General features: G+C 50.2%; 1 protein-coding gene and 1 long non-coding RNA gene across 2 annotated transcripts; one reads left to right on the top strand and one right to left on the bottom strand.

Annotated features, from left to right (window-relative positions):
* Nucleotides 1-28: 28 nt before the first annotated feature.
* ZYX (zyxin) lies at nt 29-9,481 on the bottom strand. Its single transcript, XM_023639876.2, has 10 exons — nt 9,162-9,481; nt 8,817-9,036; nt 8,155-8,354; nt 7,912-8,004; nt 7,275-7,793; nt 2,813-2,933; nt 2,493-2,662; nt 2,192-2,370; nt 1,166-1,286; nt 29-581 (listed from the first exon to the last, which is right to left on the bottom strand). Exons 2-10 carry the CDS (start codon nt 9,022-9,024, stop codon nt 477-479), a joined length of 1,716 nt encoding a protein of 571 aa, XP_023495644.2. The 5' UTR covers nt 9,025-9,036; nt 9,162-9,481; the 3' UTR covers nt 29-476.
* LOC138923835 (uncharacterized) lies at nt 8,243-26,682 on the top strand. The gene is made up of 3 exons (XR_011438009.1): nt 8,243-8,680; nt 13,541-13,692; nt 22,273-26,682. It is a non-coding gene; the product is annotated as an uncharacterized lncRNA (long non-coding RNA).
* The last annotated feature ends 576 nt before the right edge of the window (nt 26,683-27,258 follow it).

Here is a 27,258-nt window from a genome sequence, read left to right as displayed (position 1 = left end):
CTGTAGGCACAGAAGAGTTGACTAAGAATTCTGGAAAACAAGGTTTTTATTTGTAGCTGTAGCCACAACCTGGCAGCAAGGGGGCAGGTGGGAATGTCCAGGCAGGTGAGCCCGGCCCAGTCCAGCCTCCCAGAGGGTCAGGGTGTCTCCAGCCCTCAGCAAGCAGAGGACGAGGAGGCCTCTCAGGGGCCAGCCGAGGGCATCGGTGCAGCAGTGAAAGCAGCAGCGCTCAACCTGGCGCCCCCTCAGGTGGGGGAGCTGGGGGGTGGGGGTGGTCCCTGCAGGATAGGGGAGGACTCTGCAGCCTGAGGCCACGTCAGGGCCCTACATCAGGGCACTTGGGACACTGGGGTGGGGTCTGAATGGAGGGAGGGGCTGGACATCAAAAAATAACTGAGGAGGGCGGAGCAGGTGGAGGGGTGGGATGGTCTCAGTGTGGGTGGTCCGCTGATGGGGAATGGGGTTGCAGTCCTCACTCAGGTCTGGGCTCTGGCAGTGTGGCACTTCCGGCAGAGCACGTGGCCGTCGAGGGGGAAGCAGCCGTTATCGTCCGCCTCAATGGACAGCAGCTTCCCACAGTCCTGGGAGGAAGGAAGAGGAGGAGCACAGTGGCGGGAGGCCATTGTGCACCCCCCAGCCCCATCTTTAAGTTAGGAAGACAAATGCTTCCTGCTCAGCTGCTGCCCTCATCATCTGTGTCCCCCTACCACACCCGCCCCCCACTCCTACCCCTCCTTCTGCTATTACCCACTTTCACTTTTTTGTCCCTTGGCCTCTCCTGCACGAGGATGGGCAGTGGGTGAAGCTGCTTCCAAGGCATCCACCCCAGTAAGGGAAATGGGGGCTCTCCCACCTGTCTCAACTCCATTCTGACCTCTTTCTTAACCTCAGAGACCCCAACCCAGACCATAACAAAACGCAATACCCTTCCCTCCCATTGGTCGGACCCCTTTCTTGGTTTATCTGCAACTCAAAGTAACCCTCCAAAACCCCCACACTCTCTTTCCTGCAGCAATGGAGGCATCTGAGCCCGTGGGCATGGGCACTGCCACTGGCCACCCTCAAAATTGCAGCACCCATTCCCACCAGGCTGGCGCCATCCACCACATGGTTGGTGAGCAGTGTCCCACCATTCCAGCCCTGAGGGGCCGCAGGGACAGCTGACCTCACACTTGTAGCACTTCATGTGGAAGTTCTTGTCCAGGGCGACCACTCGCACAGTCTCCTCACGGCCAGGCTCGGGCATGATGGGCTCCGCGCAGACAGAGCACCGCGGGGCATACTGCCTGGAGGGCAGAGAGCAGGTGGGAGTCCAAATGGGGCAAGGCGGCTTGCGCCACCCGTGAGAGCAGAGGAAATGAGATGGCAGTTGCATGCCCACAGGGCAGACTTCTTTGCCCATCTTGCCCCACATCTCTAGGTGGAGGAAGCTCCACAGAAGGGCCTAAGACTGGCTGCCATGACTGGCCCTTATCAAGGGGATTTCCCACCCCTCCGGTCACTCCCCCCAAAGCTTCATCTGCCTGGGAAGCTCTGTCACCAGGTCCTTGCCCCTGTCACATCCACACTGCAGCTCCTGCAGAAAGAACACCCAGAGGCGCCCCTCTCCGGTCTCATCCCTGGACCCCTGACCCTGGCCTACACAGGGCTGAGGCACACAGAGGGATGTGAAGTTCTGGCAGCCCAAGCTGGAATCCCAAAAACGTACGCCTCAAACACCCTGTCGGAATGGGAGCCAGACTCTGCCGTTTTCCCACACCACCCTTTAGCTCCAATACGGGATTTTGCCGCTGGCTTGAGAAAGTAACCACCCTGTAAACATTGTTTCTAGGGGGAAACCAGAGTTCCAAACAGCTGATCTCCAAAGGAGCTTTGGGAAACCAGCCTGTGTGAAATGAAGTCACTGCCGCATACACTGCTGAACACAAGACCACACCCAAAAAGAGCCTCACCGAGCCAAGGCCCCGGGGCAGCGAGGGGGGGTAGGGGACGGGACTTGCTACCCAGGTCCAAGGCCCCTGGACAGCTAAATCCAGATGAACCGGTCTCTGCCCTCGACAGACAGGATGTGCGGCCAGAAAGCAATACCAGGGGTTTGGAGCTGCCTTGGGGTCAGGGGGCAGCCTGGCTCCTAGACAAACCATGGTTGGAACCCAGAGAGGAGCCTAGAAGGTGGGGGGTGGGTCCTCACTTGTGGTAGTCAGGGACGCAGTGGGGCCGGTTGTTCTGGTCCACAATGAAGGAGGTGCCCTCCAGAGGACAGGCGCAGACCACACAGGTGAAACACTGCGGGTGGTAGGCTTTGCCCGTGGCCCTCAGCATGCGGTCAGTGATAGGCTGCCCACAGGTGTTGCACTTCTCGAGGGTGTCCTGAGGAGGCAGCAGTAGAAGGTTGGCAGGGAGCTGGCACCCAACAGCCAGCTGCCAAGGCACGTCCACCCTTGGCCCCTGGCTGAGCCAGGGGTGCCCCCTCAGCCCCAACCCTGACTCACAGTATAGCAGCCCTCACAGTATGGTGCACCCTCCAGGCTGTAGAACTGCTGTCCTTGCAGCTGCTGCTCACACTGGTGGCAGGTAAAGCAGGTGATGTGGAACAGCTGCCCCAGAGCACGAACTGCGGGCTGTGCACGTGCCAGGGGCTGGTGACACCGGCCACAGAACTCTGAGAAGACCAGAGAAGACAGAAATAAATAGGAGGACAGGGGTAAGTTTGCAAGGGATCAGCTGGCTCGGAGAGGGAGTGGAGCCATAGGCACCGGCCAGCACAGTAATGGAGGGGGCAGATGTCCCAGCAGGTGGGTGGCGGCCTCACCATTGACGGCAACATTCTGCCTCTGAGGATGCTCCATGTCCTGCATCAGCTGCTGGGTCAGCTGCTCCAGCTCCTCCACCTCCTTCAGAGTCAGAGGTCCTGGGGCCCCAGGGGAGCGCACCTGAAACCCCAACACTTTCTTCATACTCTCTCAAGGGTCACCCCCTCCAAGAACCCTCCCAAGCCAGCTAACCCACTTTCTTCCAGTAAGGACTATCTCTCCTCCCATTTCCCAGACACTCAGGTTTGACCCTGAAAGCTCCTCAGTCTCCGCCACCCCCAACCCCCAGCACCACGCAAATACAAGGAAGGAGATGACCCTTCCACCCACTTTGCCCAAACCCCCCTGGGCAGTCACAGACAGGCCAGAATGACTGAGCGGACGGAGGCCACATACACAGCAGCTCAGGTCACTGAAGCACCGAACACACTAGGCCACGCATCAACTCCACAGAGCATGCTTGGACATGGCCCCCCACAGAAGAGGCTGGCACGCGACGGCGTGCGCACCCACGCACACACACACCTACCCGTCCCGCCTGCTGCTGAGCAGCCCCTGTCAGCGTGAGGATACAACACAGGCGGGAATCACAGGTTAAACCCCCAGAGCTGTCTGCAGGTGCCCAGCCCCCAGCTCCCCATGCAGAGGTCCTGCAGTCCCTCCCAAGACAGGGGTTCCTGGACTGCCTGACCCCACTCCCTCCCTAATAGGCCTCAGAGAAGGGCCACTCCCCAGGCCCACCCACCCCTATTTAGGGGATCCTGAGAGATGTGGAGACTGGGGGTAGGGATGGGGTTAGGGGGGTACTCCCAGGAACCCCGAGAAGTCCCAAGAGGAGGTGCCACAAGGCCTGTCTGACCTGCAACAGCATTTCCAAGAGACGCTACAATGGGAACGCTAGTTGGTCTTCTCTATTACTACGTTAAGTCGACCCAGGACTGTGGCCTCCATCACTAAAAGTTCTACATGCCAAAGCCTTCATTCCTGTCACTTGGAACTTCAAAGCCTCCAGCTACCTCTTCCTATGGCCTTCCCCTCTGCCCTGGCTCTACCACCCTCACACCTCAGTCTGCATCCAGAGCTGCATCCGCCCAGGGAAACACAGATCCATAGATGCCCCAGCTCTTAGCCATTTTCCCTGCAGACTCCTGCCACCTCCTGCCCTTAATTGACTGCATCCCGTGAAATCCCCCTCCACAATGTAAGCTTCACCCTTTCCTCTCACAATCTTCCTTTCCTGGCATCTTGGGGACAGAGGAAACGGACTCAGCCAGCCCTTGCTCTCTGGTGCCAGTTGAAATGCCTGTTCCAATCTTTGGAAGTATGAACTACTCATAGACATCAGCTCTCGTGGATAACCATGCTCCTTCAGAACACACTCAATCCAGCCAGTTTTCCCTGTCTGCCTGCCAGCCAGCATCGATGTCACAGTTTGAACACCCATGGCACTCAGACCTCTGGCTCTTCAACTCCAGTGGCTCCAAATTTCCCTCCATCTCAGGCATCTTCCACCATGGGACACCTTGAACCTGAGATTTACTGGTTCCTTTACCTCCAGGACGTTGGGCTTGACCTCCCAACCACTCCCTTCCTCCCCCTTCCCCCATTCATACCTACAGAATGAACCTACTCAGAAAGGCTTCAGTTCCTTTACTGACTCCCAACCTCCCCAGTGAGCCTGTGCATCAAGCCCTTCTGGCTTGCCTCCTCCCAGCCTAGCCCCTTGACCATCTATTTCTACAAGGCTTTCATGGCCACTCTGCTACCCTCAGCCACCAGATAAGGCCTACTCTCAACCCTGGGTCACACCACTGCCTGCTTCCTGTTTCTGCCTCCAAGCTGCAGAAAGTAGGTGGAGAGATCACTGAACACTGCAGAGGGAGTTCCCAGAACACTGCAGCACCCTCCGTGCCCTCCAGTCTCAGCGCGGCTGTCTGGTATTTGCTCATGCGGATTCCCAGTCAAATACTGCGGATTCCCAGTTGTCTTCCCCACAGCAGCTGTTCCAAACCTTTCCATCTCCTGAGCCCCCAACTGCTTCGCCCCCTTGCTCTCCCCGATGACCTCACCTCCTACACGACTTAGAAAATGGAAGCCAGCCAGCTCAAGCTCCCTCCTCGTTCCTCCTCTCCACAGAAAACACTGTGGTGACACTGTCCTTGCTCCCTGACAATGCCTCTGGGGGGTGTCACCACGCTCTCCTCCAGGATTCCAGCCCAGAAGGAGCCCGGCTCTCGGGCATCATTAACCCTCGTCCTTGGGCTTCTTCCTCCTGGTTGACACTCACACCTGAGCGCTCCTCCCCTAACTTGAAGAAATCTCTCTCTCTCACACACACTCTCACACACACACACACACACACACACATACACACACACGAACACGAACACAGAGTCCCTCCCCTAGTCATTTCATCTCCCTGCCAACCTCCAAGAGCAGGCTACGCTGGCAACTCCATTTTCTCACCACCCACTCACTCCTCAACTCCTTTCACTATGTCCCCACTACAGGGCACAAACAGGCCACTCCACGGCATCTACGACTCCTGCATAGTCAAATCTCTGGCTTTCTCTTGGTCCTCAAACTCCCCACTGAAGAGCTCTTCAGCCATCACGTTCTCTTCTCTGAGATCCCACCCTGACTTGAGACTGTCCTCCTCCTTCCACCATTCTTCCATCCTTTCTGCGGGCTCTGCTTCCCCTTCCCACCTGGTCAACATGAGCATCACCCACGGTTCTTCCGAGGCTCTCAGCTCCTCCTGTGTTTGCATCCTCGGGCTGCCTCGTCAGGCCCTGCTGCTTTACTATCACTGCACACAACGACCACGCATACGCACATGCCCAGTCCAGGGCCCTCTCCTAAAACCCGGTCCTCCATTTCTAACTGAATTGACAGTTCCAGCTGAAATCTGGAACCTGTTGCTCAACATGTTGACAGCTGGACCCCTCTTCTTCCTGTCGAAACTATTTCCCCTTCTGCACTTCTCTATTTTGTCAGCAATATGGTCATTCTCCAACAAACCCAGGCCTTTCCAACTGCTTATCGGTTACCACGTCCTGGAGGCTCTTCCTTTGCAACAGCTCCTATCTGGGCCTTATTTTTCACTTCGACTAATGTTGTGGACGCCGAGGAGGGAACCCCCACACATCACTGGCCTCCTACCTCTAATCCACACCTCTGCTGGAAAAACTTTCCCCAAAACTTCCAAAAGCATGGCTGTCACCAGCCCTTCCGTCCCGACCACACACCTACTCAGAAACCATTAACAACTCTGCAGTACCCACAGGCTCCCTTGGTGTGCTATTTCATTTCCTCCTCCCTCGAGTCCCCACCTACCTCTCCAAGTATAGCTCGATAATTTTCCCACAGGAACTTTCTACTTTCTATTCTCCAAACACCCTGGCTATACGTATGCCCTTGAGTTTTGCTCATGCTATTCCCACCCGAATGCCCTTCTCTCTCCTCTCCGGATTCTTAGGTCCCACCCATCCTTCAAGGCACACCAGCGCCATGATGCCTGTCCTCACTTGCCAACCCCCGTGGTGACTCCCTGTTTGGAGTTCCTGTAACACAGGATTCTGCAAAACTCATTGGCACTTGGCATCTCTTCCTACACTGTGCCTGCACACACACAGACATTCACGCTACAGTTACTCTATGGCCATCAGGGTCCCTTCAACTCGGGAGATCTCGTCTCCTGAACTGGAAGGCAGGAATGACCAGGTAGGAATGATAGATAACCTTTCTATTTTGAGCATTCATGTGCTAGATACAGACTCCAGCACTTTCTATGCATTAGCTCACTTAATCTTCACAACCATCATATAGGGTCGATGGTGTTATTTTAAAGAACGGGAAACTGAGGCTCAAAGTTCACCTAGCTTGCCTGGGGTCTCATGAGTTGCGAGTGAGAATTCTACCCCAGGTCCACCGACTCCCTCAGGCCTAAGCTCTTTGAGAGATCTCTTCCCTCTCGAGCACAGAGCACAGTGCCTGGCACTCAGCAGAGGCTGGCTCCAGAGTTTACTAATGTGGCGACTCAGCACCAGCTAGGGCCTGGGGCACTGAGCACCTCAGAGGAGCAGAGATATTAACTCAAGAATCCTAGAAGGGAGAAGAACTGAGGTTGGACTGGTTATGATCTCATCTCTCCCCTTTAACACTCTGGGGCAGGGTGCAAAGGAAGGGCAACCAGAGCCACCTCCTAATTCAGAGTCTGTGCTGCTCTCCCCTCCCCGCCCCGCCCCCAGTCTGGCCCCACCCAGCCCCAGACCCTGCAGGCCCTGCTCCAGAAGAGCTTTCTCTCACCGTTGTCTCACCAGTCCACCCCTAGAGGTGGAAAACTCCTATCCCACCACCCGCACACCCACCCTACTCTCCCTGTCAACCTCCTTCTCTGGCTCCTGACTTAGGCGCCCCCCCAACCCCCTGTCTCAGCCTAGTCCTCCCCCACTCCCTCACCTGGTTTTGATTTTGAGCCGGTGGGGGCACTGGGTGCTGTTTCTCCTGCACGCGGGGCTTCTCCCTCTGTTGAGCATAGGTGAAGCTGGGGGGCTGAGGGGAGCCTGGACCAGTAGAAGAGGGAACTTCAGGGGGTCCCAATTTTTGATTGGGCTGTGACCCGGGTCCACCTGGGGCTCCAGGGCTGAACTTGGAAGCCACAGGAGTAAACTTGGGAGTCACTGGAGAAAACTTAGGGGCTGGAGATGGGGCTGGAGGCCCTCGAGGCTGGGTGTTAGCCAAAGGCACAGACTGGGGCTGGGGCTGAACATGGAGCTGGACCTGAGGCTTGGCCTGGGGCTGGGGCTGCACATGGAACTGTGTCTGGCTGGGAGACTGAGCCTGAGCCTGGGGCAGAGACTGAGAGCTAGAAGGGGACTTCCAAGGAGGCAGGGGTGCTGTGCCCCCAGTTGCAGGCTTAGTACTGGACTTGGAAATGAATGGAGTGGCGACTGCTGGGGGTGTATATCCAGATGACACCTGCAAGGGCAGGCAGAGGGGAGAGAAGTGTGGTTAGAGGAGGGTGCTGCCTTGCCTCCCTAGTTCCATCCCCAGACTTTCCTCCCAGCTCTGCCTCTCCTCCTCTGCTGTCCCTTACCCGGGCTTTGAAGGGATCATTCTTGGTCATGTCATCCAGCAGGGAGGACAGAGAGTCGATCTCCAGATCAATACTGCTCACCTTCTCCCTGGGCTAGAGGGTCAGGGGTCAGAGCACCCATTCCAGTCCTCCATTCCCACCCCACCCCATCAGGGTAGAGGTGCAGGGGAGGTCAGAAGAAAGGACCCTCCTCTCCCCCTTCGGGGGTGTCCCAGTGTAGCTGCCTCTCGGGGGCCTCCATACCTGTGGGGGGAGCGGTATGGGGGCCTCAGGCCCTCCCTCCTCCACCACCGGAGGGGGCGGCGAAGGGAAGATCTCTTCCTCCAGAGGTGCAGGGGGAAATGGTTCCTCGATCGGGGGAGGCGGCGGTGGGAAGGCACCTCCCAGGGAGCCCTCCGTGTCGTCGCCATCCCCAAGGAGGGGTGGGGGCGGTAAGGGCAAGTCTGGGGTAGGAAGGAGTGTGAGCAGTCAGCAGAGAACCCTCTACCCTTCTCCAAGTTCCCTTCCTTCTCCACTTCCAACTCCTAACCCAGAACTTTCTCGGGGGTCCCGGAGCGTTTGGGAAGGAAAGGGGGGTGCAGGACGCCCTGGGAACACGGGGTCAGGAAAGGTCGGGGCTCGGCCAAGGAGCGGTGTAGCTCCCGTTACACTTCGGAAAACGGACCCAGAGGGGAAGATTCGCGCCCCACATCCCCGCCTCCCACCCCCAGGCGGGGGACTTGGAACCGTCCCAGGAGCCCTGGCTCCCCGCCATGAGCTCCACGATGAGGTAAGAACATCTGCTCGGGACAGGGTGGCTGCGCCCAGCCCCCTCTGCTGCAGCCTTTCCAGACACCCCCAAATTCCCGAAACGACTGCCCCCAGCCCGGCGCCCGCCCGGGTCCCCCCCAAGCCCAGCCGCATACCTTCCGGGGGAGGCGGGGGAATCTCGCCCACCCGGCCCATCTGTGCGCGCTGAGCCCCGGCAGCCGAGGGAGCCTCGCTGTCCCCGGGCCGGAAAGGATTCACTTTGGGCTTTGGGGCCACGACCGGGCCGAACTTCTTCTGCGGGGCGTAAAAAGCTGGAGCCGAAACCGAGACGGAGATCGCGGGAGGCGGGCGCGGGGCAGCCATGGCCAGGCCGAGCTGTGGACGGTGGGGGGCCGGGTTACGCGGCGCGGAGCCGGCAGAAGACCCCCGTGCCGCCCGGCTCCCCTCGGCGCCTCCCGCCCCTCCCGGTGGCCGGCCGCGGGCGGCTCCCCGCGCCTCACCGCGGGCCGGAGCGTGCACGACGGATCTCGGTGGCCGCCTCGGCGCCGGGTCCGCGGACTCTGCGTCCCGGTCCCGAGCAGCCTTCAGCCAGCCGGGGAGGGACGCAGCGAAGAGGGAGGGCGGGAGGGGGCGGGGAGAGAGCGGCAGCGAGACCATACAAGGAGCGGCCCGGAGAGGGGGCGGGGAGAGGCGGGGAGGGTGGACGAGGCAGGAAACTCCCCCAGGAAGGGGCCCCGATCCTGCCCCGGGGCCGGAGGCTCCACCAAGGTCCTCCCGCCCCCGCCCCCAACCCCCTCCCTCCTGCCCCCGCTGCCGCCCCGGCCAGGCCCAGACCACCCCTCCCCAAGCACAGGCCTCTGATGTCATTTCCTGACTTGCCCCGCCGTCCCCGCTCGACTCGCGGGTGCCCGGGATCTGACTCACTGTCCCCGCTCCGGGCTAAGCCGCCGGAGGTCCGGCGGGTGCCCCAGAGGTACCGAAACAGACGAGTTGCACCTCCGCTGCGGCCCACCCCCCTTCCTCTGCAGGCCTGCTGTTACCCACCCTCGCCACCTCCATCCAGCTTCTCCTCCACCTCCCCACCCAAATCCCCTCCGGGTCAGCCCGGACTGGGCTCCAGGGTGGGCGGGGATGTTGAGCGGGGCGTTCGATTCTGCCCACGCCCCCCTAGGCCCTTCTGTGACCCGGGAGATGGGGGCGTGGGATGCGAGCAGGAACCTTAAGGGTCCTTGGGGGATCCTAACTTCAAATCCTGGGCAGCCTCTTAAGGCTTCTAGGAATTCGCATCACCCGCGCCCCCGCCTGCGGCTCGGTTAAACCTTGCGGGAGGGAGAGACCGGGCCCGCCAGGGTGGGAGTGGAGGTGGGAGGGCGGGGCGGAGGCGAGGGCAGCTGGCGCACTTGGGGCCAGGAAGGACGGGCGTGGACGCGGGCGACACGTCTTCGACAGTTCACCAGCGCCCACCCGTCATGGAACCTTTGGGCGGCGGTGCGGCTATCGGGGGATTCGGAGAGGCACTCGGTGGAGCCCCCCACTGGTCTGACCGGATTCCTCAGCGTAGGACTCTGTGCCCCAGGATATGCGAAAGGGACAGACCTACGTTCTTTTCTTTCCTTTTTTTCAATTGAACATGGAAACTTACCCAATTGCCTCCTGAATTCTTCCACCCTCACTACCTACCAACTGTGGAGTCATATGGCCTTTAAGTCCAATACACCACCCTCAGGAGCTTCTTTTCTCTCCTTCTGTGCTGCCCGCCCTCACTGCCATCTAAGGCAATCCTCTCGTGCACACTCTACTCAGTATTTTCAGTCCCCAGCCCTCCAAATGGGCTACACCCCACTGTCAACGAGCATCTGGACTATGCTCTGGAGATCGTCCAGACTCACCCCTTACATTTGCCATGCATGAGGAAACAGGCTGGGAGCTTGAGAGATGGGTCCAGGGTCAAGCCCAGTTAGCCGCAGGGTCTAGGCTAGAACCCGGTGTTTTGACCTCTCTGATGTCAGAGCTCATTCCCCTACAACCTGGCGTCAGGTGAAGCAATCCTGGATACAACAGAGCAGAGTGAGGTGAGCGTGCAGAGATTCAGCTTGAGTGCCCAAACTAATTGACAAGTCTCTTCATTCTCTCCACTTCATTTTCTCTCTATGTAAGAGTAATGATATTTAATCCACCTACCTTATTGCATTATATGGAGAAATAAATGAAATTCCGTATCTGAAAGCGCTATATAATACTCAGTATTGTTTAAGTCCGAGTTCTGCCCAGAATGGAAATTGCAACGGTTAACCTAAGGCAGTTTTCCCCATATGTCCCCTTCTGGATTGCCAAGAAGATCTCTGATGGGCTTGGTGTATGCAATGCCTTCTCCTTCCTTCAACCTTATCAATACTTAATTATACCTAAGAGTACATCTTCATCTCCCCCTCAGACCCCACTGATCTGTCTTTCCTCTGGCTTCTTACTGTGTTTGTCACCAGCATTTCTCACAACCACCAGCATGTGTGGCCATGTCTGATGTAAAGCATGCAGCACAGACCTTCTTTGACACGTATGAGCTGATCCTGGGCCTGTCCCTATGCGTATCTGCTAGAAATGTGATACTGGATTTCCTGAGCATTTTGGAAATTGTGTCTTGGGCTTAACAGACCAAAAGTGTCATCACCCACTTGGAAAAAATATACCCACTTGGGGAAAAAAGCTAGGAAGATGATTTCCAGATAGTGTCACCAAAGTAAAAGCCATTTATCCTCTAAATGTCTCCTTAAGGAATGTGCATGTGCAAAATATAGTGTGTTTAATTGTTAGGCAGCTGAACCTATTTATAAATCAAGAATAGAAGAGTGCGTAGGCAGGCTTAGTGTTTCTGACAACTAAGAGCATTCGGGATGCAGAATATTAAAGCTGTGAGTTTTAAGCCAGCCATTCTAAATACAAGCAGAAACACAGAGTGTCCCAGAAGGACAGACCCACTAGGCCAAGATGTCTCAAGTGGAATTGCTGGGGCAATGCTATGAAGATGCACACAATGAACAGGAGCAGCCCTAATGATTCTTAGGTCTTTTTCTTAACTAAGCAATTCTGATTGCTCCCCTCAGGTAGCATGTGTGCAGTGTAGCAGGTAAGTAGATGTTCCCATCTAATCATTTCCAACAGCTTGGGGACAGGCAAGGGAGAGGAAGCAAGAAAATGGGCAGGGACCTTTGGAACCTAAAACATCTCTACACACCTCCAAGGATTTATATCCAGCAGGTACCAGAAAGTTTTCTTGAAGGGCACACAACATAAAGTAAAAACTTAGAAGCAGTCAAGAAAAAAAAAAGGGAGGAACAAGAGCTGTGGCAAAAAAGGGAATCTGAAATGAATTCGGGTGCTATCACGAGGGTCTTTCCCGATGCTGGCTGCAGATGGACAGAGGGTAGTTATGCAAGGGGCACTCGAGCAACAGCAGGAACACAACCACCATAACAACAACAACGATAACAGCACACATTTACGTAAAGCTTAGGATATAGCACTAGGAACAATACTAAGCATTTTAAACATCTTTTTTTTGTTCGTGCCATAGAGTGAATTCCAGCTCTTAGCAGTCCTGTGTACAGCAGAGCTAAACGGGCCTGGTCTTTTTGTACTATCCTCTCACCTTCCAGCGCTATATCAGACAATGCTCTGCTGCTATCCATAAGATTTTCATGGCTAATTTTTTTGGAAGTGGGTGGCCAGGTCCTTCTTCCTAGTCTGTCTTACTCTGGAAGCTTCACTGAAACCTGACAACTGATGGTGGGGTGATGTTGTTCCCTGACCCGGAAAGGAACCTGGGCCATGGTGTGACAGCACTGAATCTTAACCACTAGACCACCAGGATAGCTTTTAAACATATTACCCCCATTTAATCCTCACAATAAACTCATGAGGAATGTACATTATTATCCCATTTTTCAGTTAAGAAAACACCAAGGCCGGTTAGATGTTGGATTTTTCACTTCCTAATCTGCAAAAACTTTTTGCAATGTGAATATTATTTGAAGACACCTCTGCCCCCCATTTACATCCTTGCAGTCCATCATTTCTTCCCTTCAGGTGCTTCAGCCTGGTGAATCAACAACCTCTTCGGGTCAGCCTCCAACTCCATCCCCCACTTTAAGACCTTGAGCCACCATTTTCTTTTTCCATCACATGGGGCCATCAAATTCTATCTGGCCATTTGCGTATGTAGATATACAGACACATGTTTTGTATATGTAACTTTTATAGATATTTTTATATTATATATATTTTATATTTAAATATATTAAATATATATGCTATATATTAAATATAATTATATTATATATAATACATATACATTATATATATATATATGCTATTGTATAGTAGAACACTTCCAGAAGGTTTCTCAAAGAATTGTTAGCAGTGGTTGGTGTACAGTATAGAATTAGGGGAAAGCAGAAGACTTTTATAACTGTTGTTTTTTTCTCCATGAACATGTGTTACTTTATAATTTTTTAAAAAGGAACAGAAAGTAGAGAAATGATGGAAGCATCATCTCTTTTTCCGTATATCAGAGTGTTTTCTTGCACCGAGTACTGCGTGCACACGGTCTGTAGCTTTCCCACTTCCTCCCAAATTTACCCCTCTCCTAGTCCCACTTGCATTTGCTTGTCACTGCAAAAGAATCTCTCGGTGGTGGGACTGCAGACACAATGGAGGAGGTGGGTGGGAATGGGGGTGGGGGCCGGTATAGCGCTTAGAAAGACCCAGGGAATTTTGTGGCAAAACCAAGGAAGAGCAGGTTCCTGCCCTGCTCTGATGCCACCCCCAAAGGAAGGGATGGACTGACAACCACAAATGCCCTCTTTTTCTTCCTTTCTTCTAGGATCAGCCCAGTAGGCTGACATCAGAACATCACGCTTTGGGGCCGGCCCGGTGGCGCAGCGGTTAAGTTCGACGTTCCGCTTCTCGGCGGCCCGGGGTTCGCTGGTTTGGATCCTGGGTGCGGACATGGCACTGCTTGGCAGCCATGCTGTGGTAGGCGTCCCACGTATAAACTAGAGGAAGATGGACACGGATGTTAGCTCAGAGCCAGGCTTCCTCAGCAAAAAGAGGAGGACTGGCAGTAGTTAGCTGAGGGCTAATCTTCCTCCAAAAAAAAACAAAAAAAAAAGAACATCACGCTTTGTGCACTTTTCTCTTCCATTCCCCAACCTCAGTTCAACCAATATTTACCAATATCTTCTATATTCCAGGTACTCTGGATATAAACATAAATAAACCCAATTCTTGTCTTCAAGAAACTCTCCAGCTAGAGAAAAAAACAATTAAGTAGATATTTTAGTATAATAAGGTAAAGTCTTAATATTAGAAAAATGTCTTCACCCACCCAATAGTGCTTGCCTGGTGTGGCTACCCTAATTACAGTAGCTGGGTGGCCTTCTCGCCATTTAAACCTCATGATTATTATCCCACCAGGTCCAAAGCAGCAGTGAGCAGAGCCTGCATTGGGCATCTAGGGAGCAGAGAGGAGCAGAAGGCAGGGGTCCGTACATCCCAAGGTTTGAACCAGATGGGCACCCAAAGGCACTGCAGGTGTCAGCAAGGTAGAAATGTGTGCTGGTTGTGGGGGCAGAGCAAGGCAGATGGTCAGATGGCAAAGAGTCAGCAGCCGAGGGAGCTGGGAAGGGCAGACAGGAAAAGAGACCCAGGGCACCAACAGCAGCACAGGCAGGTTGCTGGCACCAAGGCAGCCGCTAGTGGAGCATCTGCTGCCTTCCTTCTCCCTGAACCCAGAGGAAGCCATATCTGAGAGCACTTAGCCTAGAAGTTGAGTGTTTGTCGCTGCAAATAGCCAACTAAGTCACTATAGTGAGTAAACATTTTGGGCAGTGGGGGGTTAAATATAGACAGATAACCTAGCTTGCTTGAAGTGAGAGGTACTTAGGTTTCTCTAGTGACTCCTGCCACCTCCACTCCCTTTAATAAGGTGCATCTAATATGATGAAGCCCACCAGGCTAACCTGACTCAGGAAGAGGGTGATCCTGAGCAAACCCTCAGAGCTTGCTCATGCTTCCTCAGTCTGCCCTTCCTGCCACCTGTGTTGTTGTTCTTTACCTGCCATCCAGAGATACCATGAATGTGGCAAATGGACGCTCAGTCTCAGAAAGAGGGAAGGGGATCCACCCAGAACAGGAGACGTTTTCCCACATAGACTTCTCAACGTGCTCGAGCAAGCTGGGAGATAGGCCTTTGCACCCAAGTGTGAGATGCTACCAGAGGCCACTTATGCCACAGAGTAATCTGCCCAGTTCCAGCAAGTTATCAGTGTATGCTCAGCAGTAGCCTAGCATAGGAGGCCCAGCTCAGTGCCTGCCACCAAGCCACGGCCTTATATACATTTACTGACTGAAATTGAGTTCCAGAACCATGGAAATCTCAGATCAAGGGAGGCCCTATGTTTCGTAAAGCTTAAGGACTTTTGAATCATCTTGAATCATTCATTTGTTTATTTAACAATTATTTATTGAGCACTGACTATGGGCAGGACACTTTGTTAGGTGCTGGGGATATTATATTCAGCAAAAACAGACATGATCCCACCCCTCCTGGAGGGCCTATACCTTTGAGGAGTCTACTAGGGGAGATAAATATTAATCAAGTAATCACAAACAAATGTAAAACTGCAACTGGTACAAGGAGCTCCAGAGAAAGCTATAGGATGCATGTGATAGAGCATGTAATTGGATGGGACCTGGTTGGGGAGCTCAAGAAAAGGATGGATGCCCATGCTGAGATCTGAAAGATAAGGAGGAGTTGACTAGGCAAAGTGGGAGGGGAAAGCATTCCATGCAGAGGGAGCAGCAGGCGCAAAGCCCTGCAATGGCTGTGACACAGCCATGTGAGCACCGAGGGAAGGCAGGCTTGGCCTGGGTATCTGAGAGTGAGGTGCCGGCGTGGGCTGTGCAGACATGCAGACTGTGGTAAAGAGTTTCCACTTTGTCCTGAGAGCAGTGGGGAGCCACTGCAGAATTTTAGGTTGAAAAGAATGGCATGAAAAGACTCGGGAATTTTGAAAATGTCACCATCAGGGCAATGCTGAGCATAACAGGAGGGTCCAGTACGGACACGGACAGACCAGTTAGGAGGCTATTGTAGGGTTCTAGGTCCAAAGGGGGGTTTGTGGTGATGGACACAAGTGGATAGATTAGAGAGCTATTTAGGACATGAAATCATCCACAGAACCTAATGATGGACTGAATTTGAGGTGGGGGTGTTGGGCGGCGGGGGAGAAAGAGACAGCGTCGACCCAGCCCAGCTTCTGGCTGGTACCTCCCAGGAGTGCTGTGCCCTCTGCAGAGAGGTGCAGGTCTGGGAGTAAGACTGTGTGTTTCATTCTGGACATGCAGAGAAGGAGACGGTGTATGGTAAGCGGTGGGATATCCAGGTCCAGAGCAGAGCAGAGAGAACCATGCTGAAGACACACATTTATGAGGCATCTGCTTCCAAGTAGTAATTTTAAGCTGTTATTGGCTAAAAAAAATCCCCTAGTGAGTATTGCATGAGAAGTTGAGAGGGCCTAGGATGGGCTTTGATGATTACAGCATTGGATGGACAGGTGAAAGAGGGAGGCGTGACTCTCCCCACCAGGAGTGAAGAAAGGACACCTCCTCCCCTGAATCCACCTGCACTCACCACCTCGCCTCCATCTGCTTTGCCTGGAGACCACCAGAACTAATTGCATTAAGTCCCTTAACCCCAATATGTCAGTCACCATAAGAAGCCCCAGATTCCCAGCTCACCCCACATCTCGCTCTCCTGCCCAACTCTTAAAACCAGTCGGGGTGGGCGGGTGGGGCGGGCCCCATGGCCGAGTGGTTAAGTTCGCACGCTCCGCTTCAGTGGCCCAGGGTTTCGCCGGTTCGGATCCTGGGTGAGGACATGGCACCGCTCATCAAGCCATATTGAGGCTGCATCCCACATGCCACAGCTAGAAGGACCCACAACTAAAAATACACAACTATGTACCCCGGGGCTTTGGGGAGAAAAAGGAAAAGTAAAATCTTTAAAAAAAAAAAAAGACAAAACAAAAAAAACAGTCAGGGGTGCCCTCTGGAGTTCATACACCTACTGCCCGTCCTTGTACAGACATCTACTGCCCTGGGTCACTCATCCTCATTTCTCGAACATTGTTATGTCCTAGCCCCATGGCACTCTCCCCAAAATGACTTTGCTATTAATATTAATGTGATTTCAATACCACATTGATGATCCTTCCCCCTGCCTCTCTGTTCCTTGAACTTCTCTCCTCCCATGACTTTATTCTACCCCAACCACTATCTCCCTGGTAACACCCTAAACCAACACTGACCAGTAGAGATATGATGTGAGCCACATATGTAACTTAAAAAGAAACTAAAAAAGAAACAGGTGACAGTAATTTTAATAATATACTTTAACCTACTGTATCCAAAATATTACCATCTCAACATGTAATCAATATTTTTTAAATTATTAGTGAAATATATTCTTTTTTGGTTTTGGTACTAAGTTTTGGGAATTGGTTTGTATTTTATCCTTATAGCACATCTCTGTTCAGACTAGTCTCATTTCTGGTGCTCAGTGGTCACAGATTGCTAGCGGCTACTGCACTGGACCATCCAGCTCTAGAGAGACCTTGTGCCACTCCTTCGCAGTCTCAATTTTAAGTGACCCTCTCTCCAACCAGCTCCTTCTATCTTTCCAGCTAACTCCTTTCTTTTACTTTAACTCTCACAATCCTTGGACCCACTGGGACCTACAATTCGTGTTGGCTTTTCTCTCTGCCTTCCCCCCCATCATGCCCTCCTTACCCAGTTTAAATGCCTTGGGCAATCATGAGAGTCGCTCCCTTGTAGGTGCTCTCAGCTCCCTTCTGCCTCTCTCTCACTCTGTGCTACTCATTGGGCAAAACCCACACCTGGGTTCAGTCCAATTCTACCAACCCCACACCTGTACCCAGGCAGCTCAGGGGGCTGGAGGAAAACAGTCCTTCTGTTTGTTTCTGTCCTTCTGATCTGTTGCGTTTTATAATTCATGACAAGGAGCTTCAAGTGCCAGCCAGCAATTCTACTTCCTGGTAAGCATGCCAATGCCTCCTGCCTCTTCACTCTCCCACTCTTTTGGAAGACTTCTAGACCTTTTCCTCTCTCTTCAACTTCTCCTTCCTCATCCTCACATGCAGCCAATGACCTTGCTTCCTCTTGCACTGAGAAAATTGAAGAAACTGAAAACACCTTGCCTGGGCTCCCCCTACACCCACCCTCCCACCTGAGTCTGCATTCCTGCCCGCTCCCTTCCTTCCTCTTACTATAATGAACTACCCATGGTCCTATTTAAAACCATCTCCACCACTCTTGCACTAGATTCTGTTCTCACCTACTCCAGGATGTTACTCCAGCATTTAATGCACTCTCTTGAATTTCAGTTTTTCCCTCTCTACTAGATCATTCTCATCAGTATACAGATATGCTAGTGTTTGCCTCAACTTAAAAAGGATAATTAGAGCCAGCCCTGATGGCCTAGTGGTTAAAGTTCAGTGTGCTCCACTTTGGCAGCCTGAGCCCAGTTCCCACGTGCCGAACCACCACAGTCGTCTGTCAGTAGCCATGCTGTGGCAGCAGCTCACACAGAAGAACCAGAAGGACTTACAAGCAGAATATACAACTATGTACTGGGGCTTTCAGGAGGGGACAAACAAAGGAGAGAGAGAAAGGAAGATTGGCAACAGATGTTAGCTTAGGGTGAATCTTTCCCAGCAAAAAAAAAAATAATTAACCCCGTTTTCCCCTTCAGCTACCATTCCATTTCTCTGCTCAATTCTGCAGCAAAGCTCCCTAAGTTTTCTTTACTTGCTATCTCTAATTTCTCTTCTCCTGTTTTCTCTTAACTTGCTCCAATCATCTTTTACCCTCACTGCTTCACCAAAATAACTCCCCTCAAGATGAGCAATGACCTCCATATTGCTAAGTTCAATGGACAACTTTCAGTTCCCACTTTTCTTGACATATCAGCTATATTTGATTCAGTTGTTTACTCTCTTCTTTGTGAAACATTTGTTACTTCACTCTCCACACACCACATTTTCCTACTTTCCCTCCAACCTCACTGGGTCATACATCTCAGTCTCTTTGTTTGGCTTCAGCTTATCTGCTCAGCCTCTAAATGTTCAGGTGCTCCAGGATTGAGTCCTTTGACCTCTTCGCCTCTGTCTATACTCTCTTCCTGATGACCATACCCAGTTTCAAGCCTTTATATGCCATCTATATGTTAATGATCCCTAAATTTATATCTCTATCTTGGACCTTTCCTCTGACCTAACAACATATATATCCAACCTCTTACTCATAATTCCCACTTGATTATCTAATAGACATTTCAAATTGAATATCTCCAAAATTTAATTCCACTCTTTCACCCCAAAACATGTTTTACCCATAATCATCTTCATGTCAACTAGTAGAAACTCCATTATTTGGCTCAGGCAAAAAATTTTGGAGTCGTCTGACATTTCTCTTTCTTTGGCACTCCAAATCCATCAAATCCTGGTGATTGTTGTCAAAACATTTCCAGAATCTCTGCCACTACCTTCTTGGTCAGAACCTCCATCATCTCTCCTGACTTACTGCAATATCCTTCCACTCTACAATCTACTCTCAATATAGCAGCCAATGTTATCCTTTCATCTTATTTCAGATCATGTTATTCTGAACAAAATTCTCCTTTCCCATTTCACTGCTAATGAAAACCAAAGTTCTGACAGCAGAGTATAAGGCTCTGCCCCAATGAGTCCCACACACTCCCTGGGTTCATCTGCTATGGCTCATTCTGCTCCATCCACACTGGCCTCCTGGCTGTCCCTCCAATGTGCAAGGCACATTCCTATCTCAGAACTTGCATTTGCTGTTTCTCTGCCTGAGGGGCTCTTCCCTAGACTTCTGCATGGATCACTCTATTGTGTCTTTCATATCTTTCCTCAAACACTGCCTTCTTAGTGAGGCCATCCCTGACCATCCTATTTAAAACTACATATACCAACACCCTTTATTTATTATCTTCTTTTCCTTCATTTTTCTTCATAGCATTTATCACTTTAAATATATTACATAATTTGGTCCTGGGTTTTGACACCAAAAAAATTATATCACTTACTTAAATTAATTATTGCTGTCTCCTCCCTACTACTTCTCACTAGACTGTAAAACTCATGAAGGCGTGAGTTTCAGCCCCTAGCACCTAGAACACACTGACATAGAGTAGGTACTCAGTAAATACTGGTAACATGGAATGAATGAATGAAATGAACTAGCAAAGAAGGTAGAGAAGGAGCAGCCAGAAAGGCAGGAGGAAAACCAGGAAAGAGTGTTCAGGGGCAAGGGAGTGGTCAACAGTGTGGAATGCTCCTGATGTGTCAGGCTAAGATTAGAAACCAACAAAACCTACTGACGTGAAGGATATGGGAGATCCCTGTGTGAGCTGTTTCAGTAAAGTGAAGATGCCAGATTGGAGTGGGATGAGGACTAAATGGAGGTGAGGAAATGAAGATGAATGTTGGCAGCTCTTTCAAGAACTTTGGCTGTGAAGGAAACTAGAGAGATACAGGGAGAGAAAGATCAAGTGGCAAATTCCAGCTCCCACCTTAGAATGCAGAAATTGCTTCCACTCCCTCCCTCAACACAATTTTCCACCATCAGTAATAGAACTCAACTATCCTACCATTAGCCACCTCATCACATGTACATGTACAAAGAAGTTTGAAAGGAAATGTGTAAAATGTTAATAGTGTAAGAAATAGGGTGACGACTGATTTTCTTCTTTTTGCTTGTCTGCATTTTAAAATTTTTCTAAAATGGGTACATATTACTTGAGAGAAACACATACCCACGACCTGGAGTTCAAAGTTTCCAGTCTCTTTTGGACTTTCCCGTCTGGGTGGGTCCACTGCCCATTGTCAGGACAATCATAACTGACTCAGTGAATGAACAGCCCTCAAGTGGATGCCCACCCTCACCACCACTCAGGAGAGTAAAATCTTTTCCCCTCTCAGCTTATCACCATGAAAAAACCTTAGCCAAACAATGACCTGAACATACACTCAAGGATCACACACCCATTCTTAAACACAAAGAACAAGAGAACACTTAGCTCTGGAACACCCAAGTTAAGACAATATGTTCTTTTCTTTTCTGTTTAATTTTATTGCAGTAAGAACCCTTAAGATGGAATCTACCCTCTTAGAACAATGTTTTCACCTCATTTTATCCAAAAGGAGTTGATCCATCTACATGAATGAAAGGAGCATGAGGACTGAGCATGTTTCAGGAGTGTTTAGTGTTGCAATAAAAATCAGAAAAGTAATCTAACCTAGATTTAGGGAGGCCTCATAGGATAGGGAAGAGATTGCTAGAAAAGACTTAGAGGATCTGAATTTTGGTCACAGTTCAGCCACTTACTAGTTGTACGACTGTAAAAATCGGAGAGACCAATCTTCCCTTGTCTTTGAAAGTACAGCAACAGACTTGATTTCTAAGGTCTCATCCAGTTGTAACCTCAAGGATCTGTACTTAATGCCCTGCATATCCACTGCTCCTTCACTGTCAGGAAAATGCCTCCGCTGTCCTCTCTGGACCTGGGCAGCTTGCTTAGAGAAGGAGGTGGCAGACTGGAAGGGGCTGAGACCTGGTGCTACACCGACCCATTATGTATTAAACATACCATTTAGAATCAGGACCAGGGGACCCACCCCATGGCCAAGTGGTTGGGTTTGCACACTGCACTTCGGTGGCCCAGGGTTTTGCTGATTTGGATCCTGGGTGTGGACCTAGCACCACTCATCAAGCCATGCTGAGGTGGCGTCCCACATAGCAGAACTAGAAGGACCGACAACTAGAATATACAACTGTGTACTGGGGGGCTTTGGGGAGAATAATAATAATAATAATAATAAAAAGATTGACAACAGATGTTAGCTCAGGGCCAATCTTAAAAAAAAGAATTAGGATCAGTTGCAGGAAAGAACAAAAGGTTCCAGGCAAAAGGTTCAAAGTCAGACTTTGCAGCAAAAACAGATCCTCATTCAAGAAAGCACTTGCAGGAGGAATCCAAGCTGAGGTTGCAGGATATCCCAAAAGCTAGGGAAGGCATGGGGTTGGGGAACCCAGAATGAGGGTATATTCAGGAATCCGAGAGGTGGGCTGTCAGCTGTCAGCTGGTGACAGAGAAGTCTGGAAGTAAGGAAGCATCAGCCACCAGGGTGTGATTCAGAGGCAGGACTAGGGGATGATGCCTTGTAAGCATACGCACAGTATCTTTCCTGGACGAGCTGGGCAAAAGGGTGGGGGCTCAGGGATGCCAACAGGGGAGACAGGAAGGCTCCAGAGGCATGATGTGACACCAGCTGCTCCTCTCCCCTGAGTTCATAAATATTAGCCAGGCAGCTGTCCATGCTCAGGGACAAGCCTTCCAATTCCAGGTTCTCACTGGCCCTCCTGGAGGGAGGAGTATGACGTTGGCAGGTAGGGTCATTGAGGCTGGGAGAAGTAACTGCCCGGTGATTAATTCTTTCCTTTCCCTGTCAGTGGCTCTGAGATTTGTGAATGCCGAGGACTTGCTTGGCCTCTGAAGATTCCATCTGGTCCAGCTCCCTGGGATTGATGAACTCTATCTTTTATTGCTCACCTGGCTTCTGACTCATGGCTGCCCAGACTCCGGGCCTGCCTCCTTGGTCCCGGCATCCTGCCAGGTCTGCAGCTGCCTGTGACCTGGACATGATGATGGTACCCCAAGGCCCTGACTATGATTTGGGGCCTGACTGGGAAGCTGCAGTAAAGCACTGACATTGTTCCAGGCCCTCTGGACCAAACACTCCCCTTCTCTGAGAGGGATGTAGGATCCCATTAACCCAAAACCCCTGGCCTGGTCTTTCTCATCAGAATGTTTGGATGGAACCCCCAAATCTGAAGTGATTCTCTTCTAGGCTTTGCCGCAGGGCTGCTTCTCAAAGAAAGGACAGGATAAATGCATACCCCTGATAATCTAAAGAATAAACTCTATTCGGGTCACCAGGGAAACATTTGTGTGAGCACTCTCCTCTGCTGAATGGAGCCACAGGATCCTGCTAATGTGGATTCAGTGATGCTGACCTGCATGCAGGTGGGTCTCTGGGGATTGCACCATGATGGGAGGGAGGGGCAGAGTGGGAGGGGATTGCCACCACGCTGCCAAGCTTCCTTATCTCACTACACATTGGAATGAGCTCACCTTAGATCCCTACTATTTTGCAAAGGTTTCAAACTTCATCTAAAAGTCAAATGAGCAATGACCCATGCTAGTCTAAAAGGTTTTACCTTTCTCAGGGTCCAACAGATCAGATATTGGTCATATGAGGCCTTTTTGTCCCCACCACCAACACTGAAACCAGAGAACTTCTGCTATGGGAAGTGTCATCATGTATAACCAGCTTCCTGGAGATGTCTTTCCTTCCTCAAGAAACTTGCCCTGCCCGGAAACACCCTGCAGAGCACAAAGGCCAGGATCCTCACTATTGATTACTCTGGAATCCACCTGGAGGCAGGGTGGGGTGGGGAAGAGAACTCCACAGACCACCAGCACAGATTCCATGGCCACTTCCTACTTTGTGGAAATAAAATTTACACACTATCAACATCCCCACCCATCCATGACTTAGCTCTGAGTGTCCCCTATGTGTCAGCAACCTAACCCCCAAACCCCGTTCCTTGTCTTCCTTTTCACTGAGTATTAAGGAAATTATTCCTGTTTAAAGGAGTACAGACCTCCATCACCACTCATTCTTAGACTCTTCTGATTTCCACCCAGCCGGCCATGCCATTCCAGGTATGCCATTGCCAAACAATCTGCTCCAGCCCTTTACCAAGTTCTCCAGTATCAGCACACCCACTTCTGGGGTCTCCTGTGAGCTACTAAGAGCTGCCCCAAAGCTGATGAAACTTGGGGGAGGCCTGAGTCACCTCCTTGTCTCCATGAGACACAGAGACTCTGATACAATACATAGACTTTGACAGTAGGAACTGAGATGCTCCTGTCATCAGTGCTTTGTGACAGCACCAAAGACCTATAGCAGGGCTGCTAGTCACCCTGAGGAAAGATCGTTGCTTTTCCACTTCAAAATTTTCAAATAAAATTTCCTGAACCAAGTAACTCTAATTATTTAAAAAGCAAATGAACAAACACATACATAAAACATTTCCTACAGCATCCAGGATGAATTTCCACCTGACGGGCTGAGTTTAAGCTCCAGCTCCTTCTCTTTCCAGCTGAGTAATCGGGGAAATGAAAGTGAATTGGCCTCTACTCCTGGTTTTCTCAGCTGCAATGCAAAGATAACAACCTCCTTAGTGGGTTGTTGTAAGAAGAGACTGCAAACTCTGTCAATTTTAAAGTGATATTTGTGTATTATTTATTATTATTTTATTCTCTATCTCCCCCACTCCCAGGCTCTTAGTAGATGATCTCACCTCCTACTCCTCAGAGAAAATAGATGCCATCAGACAGGAATCCCTCGTCTTCCCGACACCAAACATGCAATATGCTGGCATCTGCCCCATCTTTCCTTCTGCTAGAATAGAGGAGCTGGGGCCTCCATTTCAGCTCCATTAATCCCTCTCCCTGAGCTTTGCTCCCATCCCTTGGGGCTGCCATAGGAATTTACACTCAGTGTCCATTGATCTTCCTCTCTCCTATACTTTGAATCTCTCCCTCTCAGTTGGATCTTTTCATAGGCCCTTAACTGTGATCTAATGTCTCCCATTAAAACAAAAGAAATACTTTAGTAAGCCCTTGTGCTTTAGGGCTGCATCTCCATTTGTTGGGGGCAGGCGTGAAGCTTTGGTGCGGCTTTTTCAGTTCTGCAGATAAAAGGGAAATATCTTTGTTCTTGGGGACTCAGGCTTCCAAATGGAATGTTAACTGTCTTGCTTGGTCATTCAAGTTGCTACTATTAACAGGATTATTAAGCTCCTGAATAATTAGAGAACTCTCACTGACCACCAAATATGTATTTAGAGTCTAGGGGTTCTTAAACTTTTTTGTGCCCTGGACCCTTGTCAATCTGGAAAATCCATGGTTTCCCTGTCAGAATTACACTAAATGCATAAAATAAAATACATAGGATTGCAAAGGGAACTAATTATATAAAAGCACCATTATTATGAAATTGTGATATAGTAATATATCTGCTTCTTTATAAAAGCATTAAATAAGAAAATGTAGAGTCAAGTTCACTACTACTATTATTTCAAAGTGGTGATGAACATAACGGATGCTGTAAGAAATCTACATCATCTGTTGTATAATAGAAACATCTACGATTTTTATGGGTGATAAAGACACAGCACAACTCCTCTAATACTACTGTGGTTTGCTGCCTACGTGCGTAACTGAAGTACGTGGGGAATTTCAGTTACAAGTTAGTGAAGTTAAAGATGTAAGCTTTCCCATCCAAGGTTATGGACTTTGGATTCCTTCCATGGATCTTGGGACAAGAGTCCCTGTTTTAGACAGTACTGTCTCTGAACTTGGCTTGTTCCTTCCGTCCATGAGTTATCCACAGGAGAGTAGGAGCATGAAGCAGCAACCACAGAGAGGATGGAAGCATAATTTCACCTTGGGGTTGTGTCCCAAAGGGGGCCAGTTAGGAAGTGTGAGCACCATCCTGGGGCATTCTGCCAAAGTCCTATATTTTTAGACTTTGGAAATGGACTGGTTAATATTATGATTTCACTGAGGGCCAAAGTGTAACCAATGAGTGGGGTTGGACATTTCTAAAACATAGGCTTTCCTCAAGGAATCCCATAAATTACTTGGGGTGGTAAGCATGACAAAAGGCAGGAGAAGAATGTGTATGTGTGATTTTTAAACAAAAAAATGATAATCTGTAATTCTTATATTATAGCCTGCTTTTTTATAATGTCACAATATATCATGAATAATTTCCTGTCAACAAATACAGTTATAAAATATTACTGATGGCTGCATAGTATTGTATTATAAGCATATACCATAATTTATTTAATTAATCCCCAGGTTTGAACATGTGCATTGTGTACAATCTTTCATGATTATGTAAATAGTGCTCTGATGAATGCTGTAGACCAAATCTTTGTCCACATTCTATTTTTATTTCCTTAGAATATTTCTATAAATGGAATAGCTGTGTCACAATTTAGTAACAACAACAACAGCAATGCATATTTTAAAGATCTTTTGATCAGTGCTGTCAGATTGTCCTCCAGAAAGGTTGCTCCCGTTCATACCAGAACTGGAGTCTTTGACCTTGTCTCAGAAGATGGCAAAGAGACTGAGAGAATGCCTCTAACTAGTAAGAAGTAAGAGGATCCTGTATAAGAGCCAGGAAGGAAGCAGGCCAGCATTGTGCTATGATATTCTACTTTTCTCAAGTGCAGGAAATACCTTGAAAAGAGAATGTGGGATGGGACTGAGTCTTCAAGACCTGGAACCCCTTGTCTTGACTTAAATCATTTGGATAAATCCAGCCTTATACAGCTGTGTCAAGGGGACCGAGGGAGAGGTTTATAGCCACATTTGGACCAGAGTAACAGTGGGAGCTGTGGAATCAGAGAGCACCCGGAGGGAAGAGCTGTTGCAGGTGGGAAGATGTGGGCAGAGCTGGCCACTTGGCCCATTTTCTCCTGACCTGGAGATTCCTGTCAATGATTTCTCTTCTCAAACGCTAGGAGTTTAGGTGGCACTGCTATAGTAATGGAGGTTGTTTCTTCTTCTCTTTTTCTTTTTTACCATCTTTCCATTTTCTTTCCTTTGCAGCCAGACAATATACTCCAGGAGGGCAGAAACCATTTGATACTTCTTTTGTATAACTAACAATTGTAGATATGGGAAAAAAATACTTTGTAATTCTCTGCACTGTCAAAAGAAGGTATCAGATCCTGCCACCAATTTATGGGGCAATTAAATTCTAAGCAGACCTACAACTGACTGTTCTCTCTTCTCTCTCATGGTTTTATAGACGTAGATTTGGTTTATTTCTTCATGCACAGAAACCAAAAATCAGTTCTCTCTCCATAATCCAATCTCCCAGATCTGCAATTAGATTATTAGCATCTTCTCCCATTTCTCGCCTCTGGGATTCCATAGAATGTAGCATTTATCACCATAAAGTGTGGCTCCCCATTCGTAAGCTAAAGGTTAAAAAATTGCATCCATAAGATTTGGTCTGTCTCCCTGTTACATGCCCACATCAGGGCCCCCTGGACCACTGCCCTGCTCCCTGTCCAACCTCAAGAGGAACATAAAAGCAGGTGGGGAGCACACAGACCCTGGATTAGCATTTGCTAATCTGTTCAGTGGCGTTAAGGGGTCTGCTTGCTGACACTCTGGGTTTCCTGGGTGCTGCGTGAACAAAAGTCTCCTTGAGTTTTCTCATGGGACTTTTCTGGATTCTACTTCTTGCCTGCTGTAACTATAATGCCCACTTGACCCTTGCAACTTTGATCTCTCTCTCTCACTCTTTTACCCAGGAGGCCCTTGGTACCTACCAGACACGGTCC

Source organism: Equus caballus, chromosome 4, assembly GCF_041296265.1.
Source record: "Equus caballus isolate H_3958 breed thoroughbred chromosome 4, TB-T2T, whole genome shotgun sequence".
Taxonomy (NCBI): domain Eukaryota; kingdom Metazoa; phylum Chordata; class Mammalia; order Perissodactyla; family Equidae; genus Equus; species Equus caballus.
This window is presented reverse-complemented; position numbering and strand designations above follow the sequence as displayed.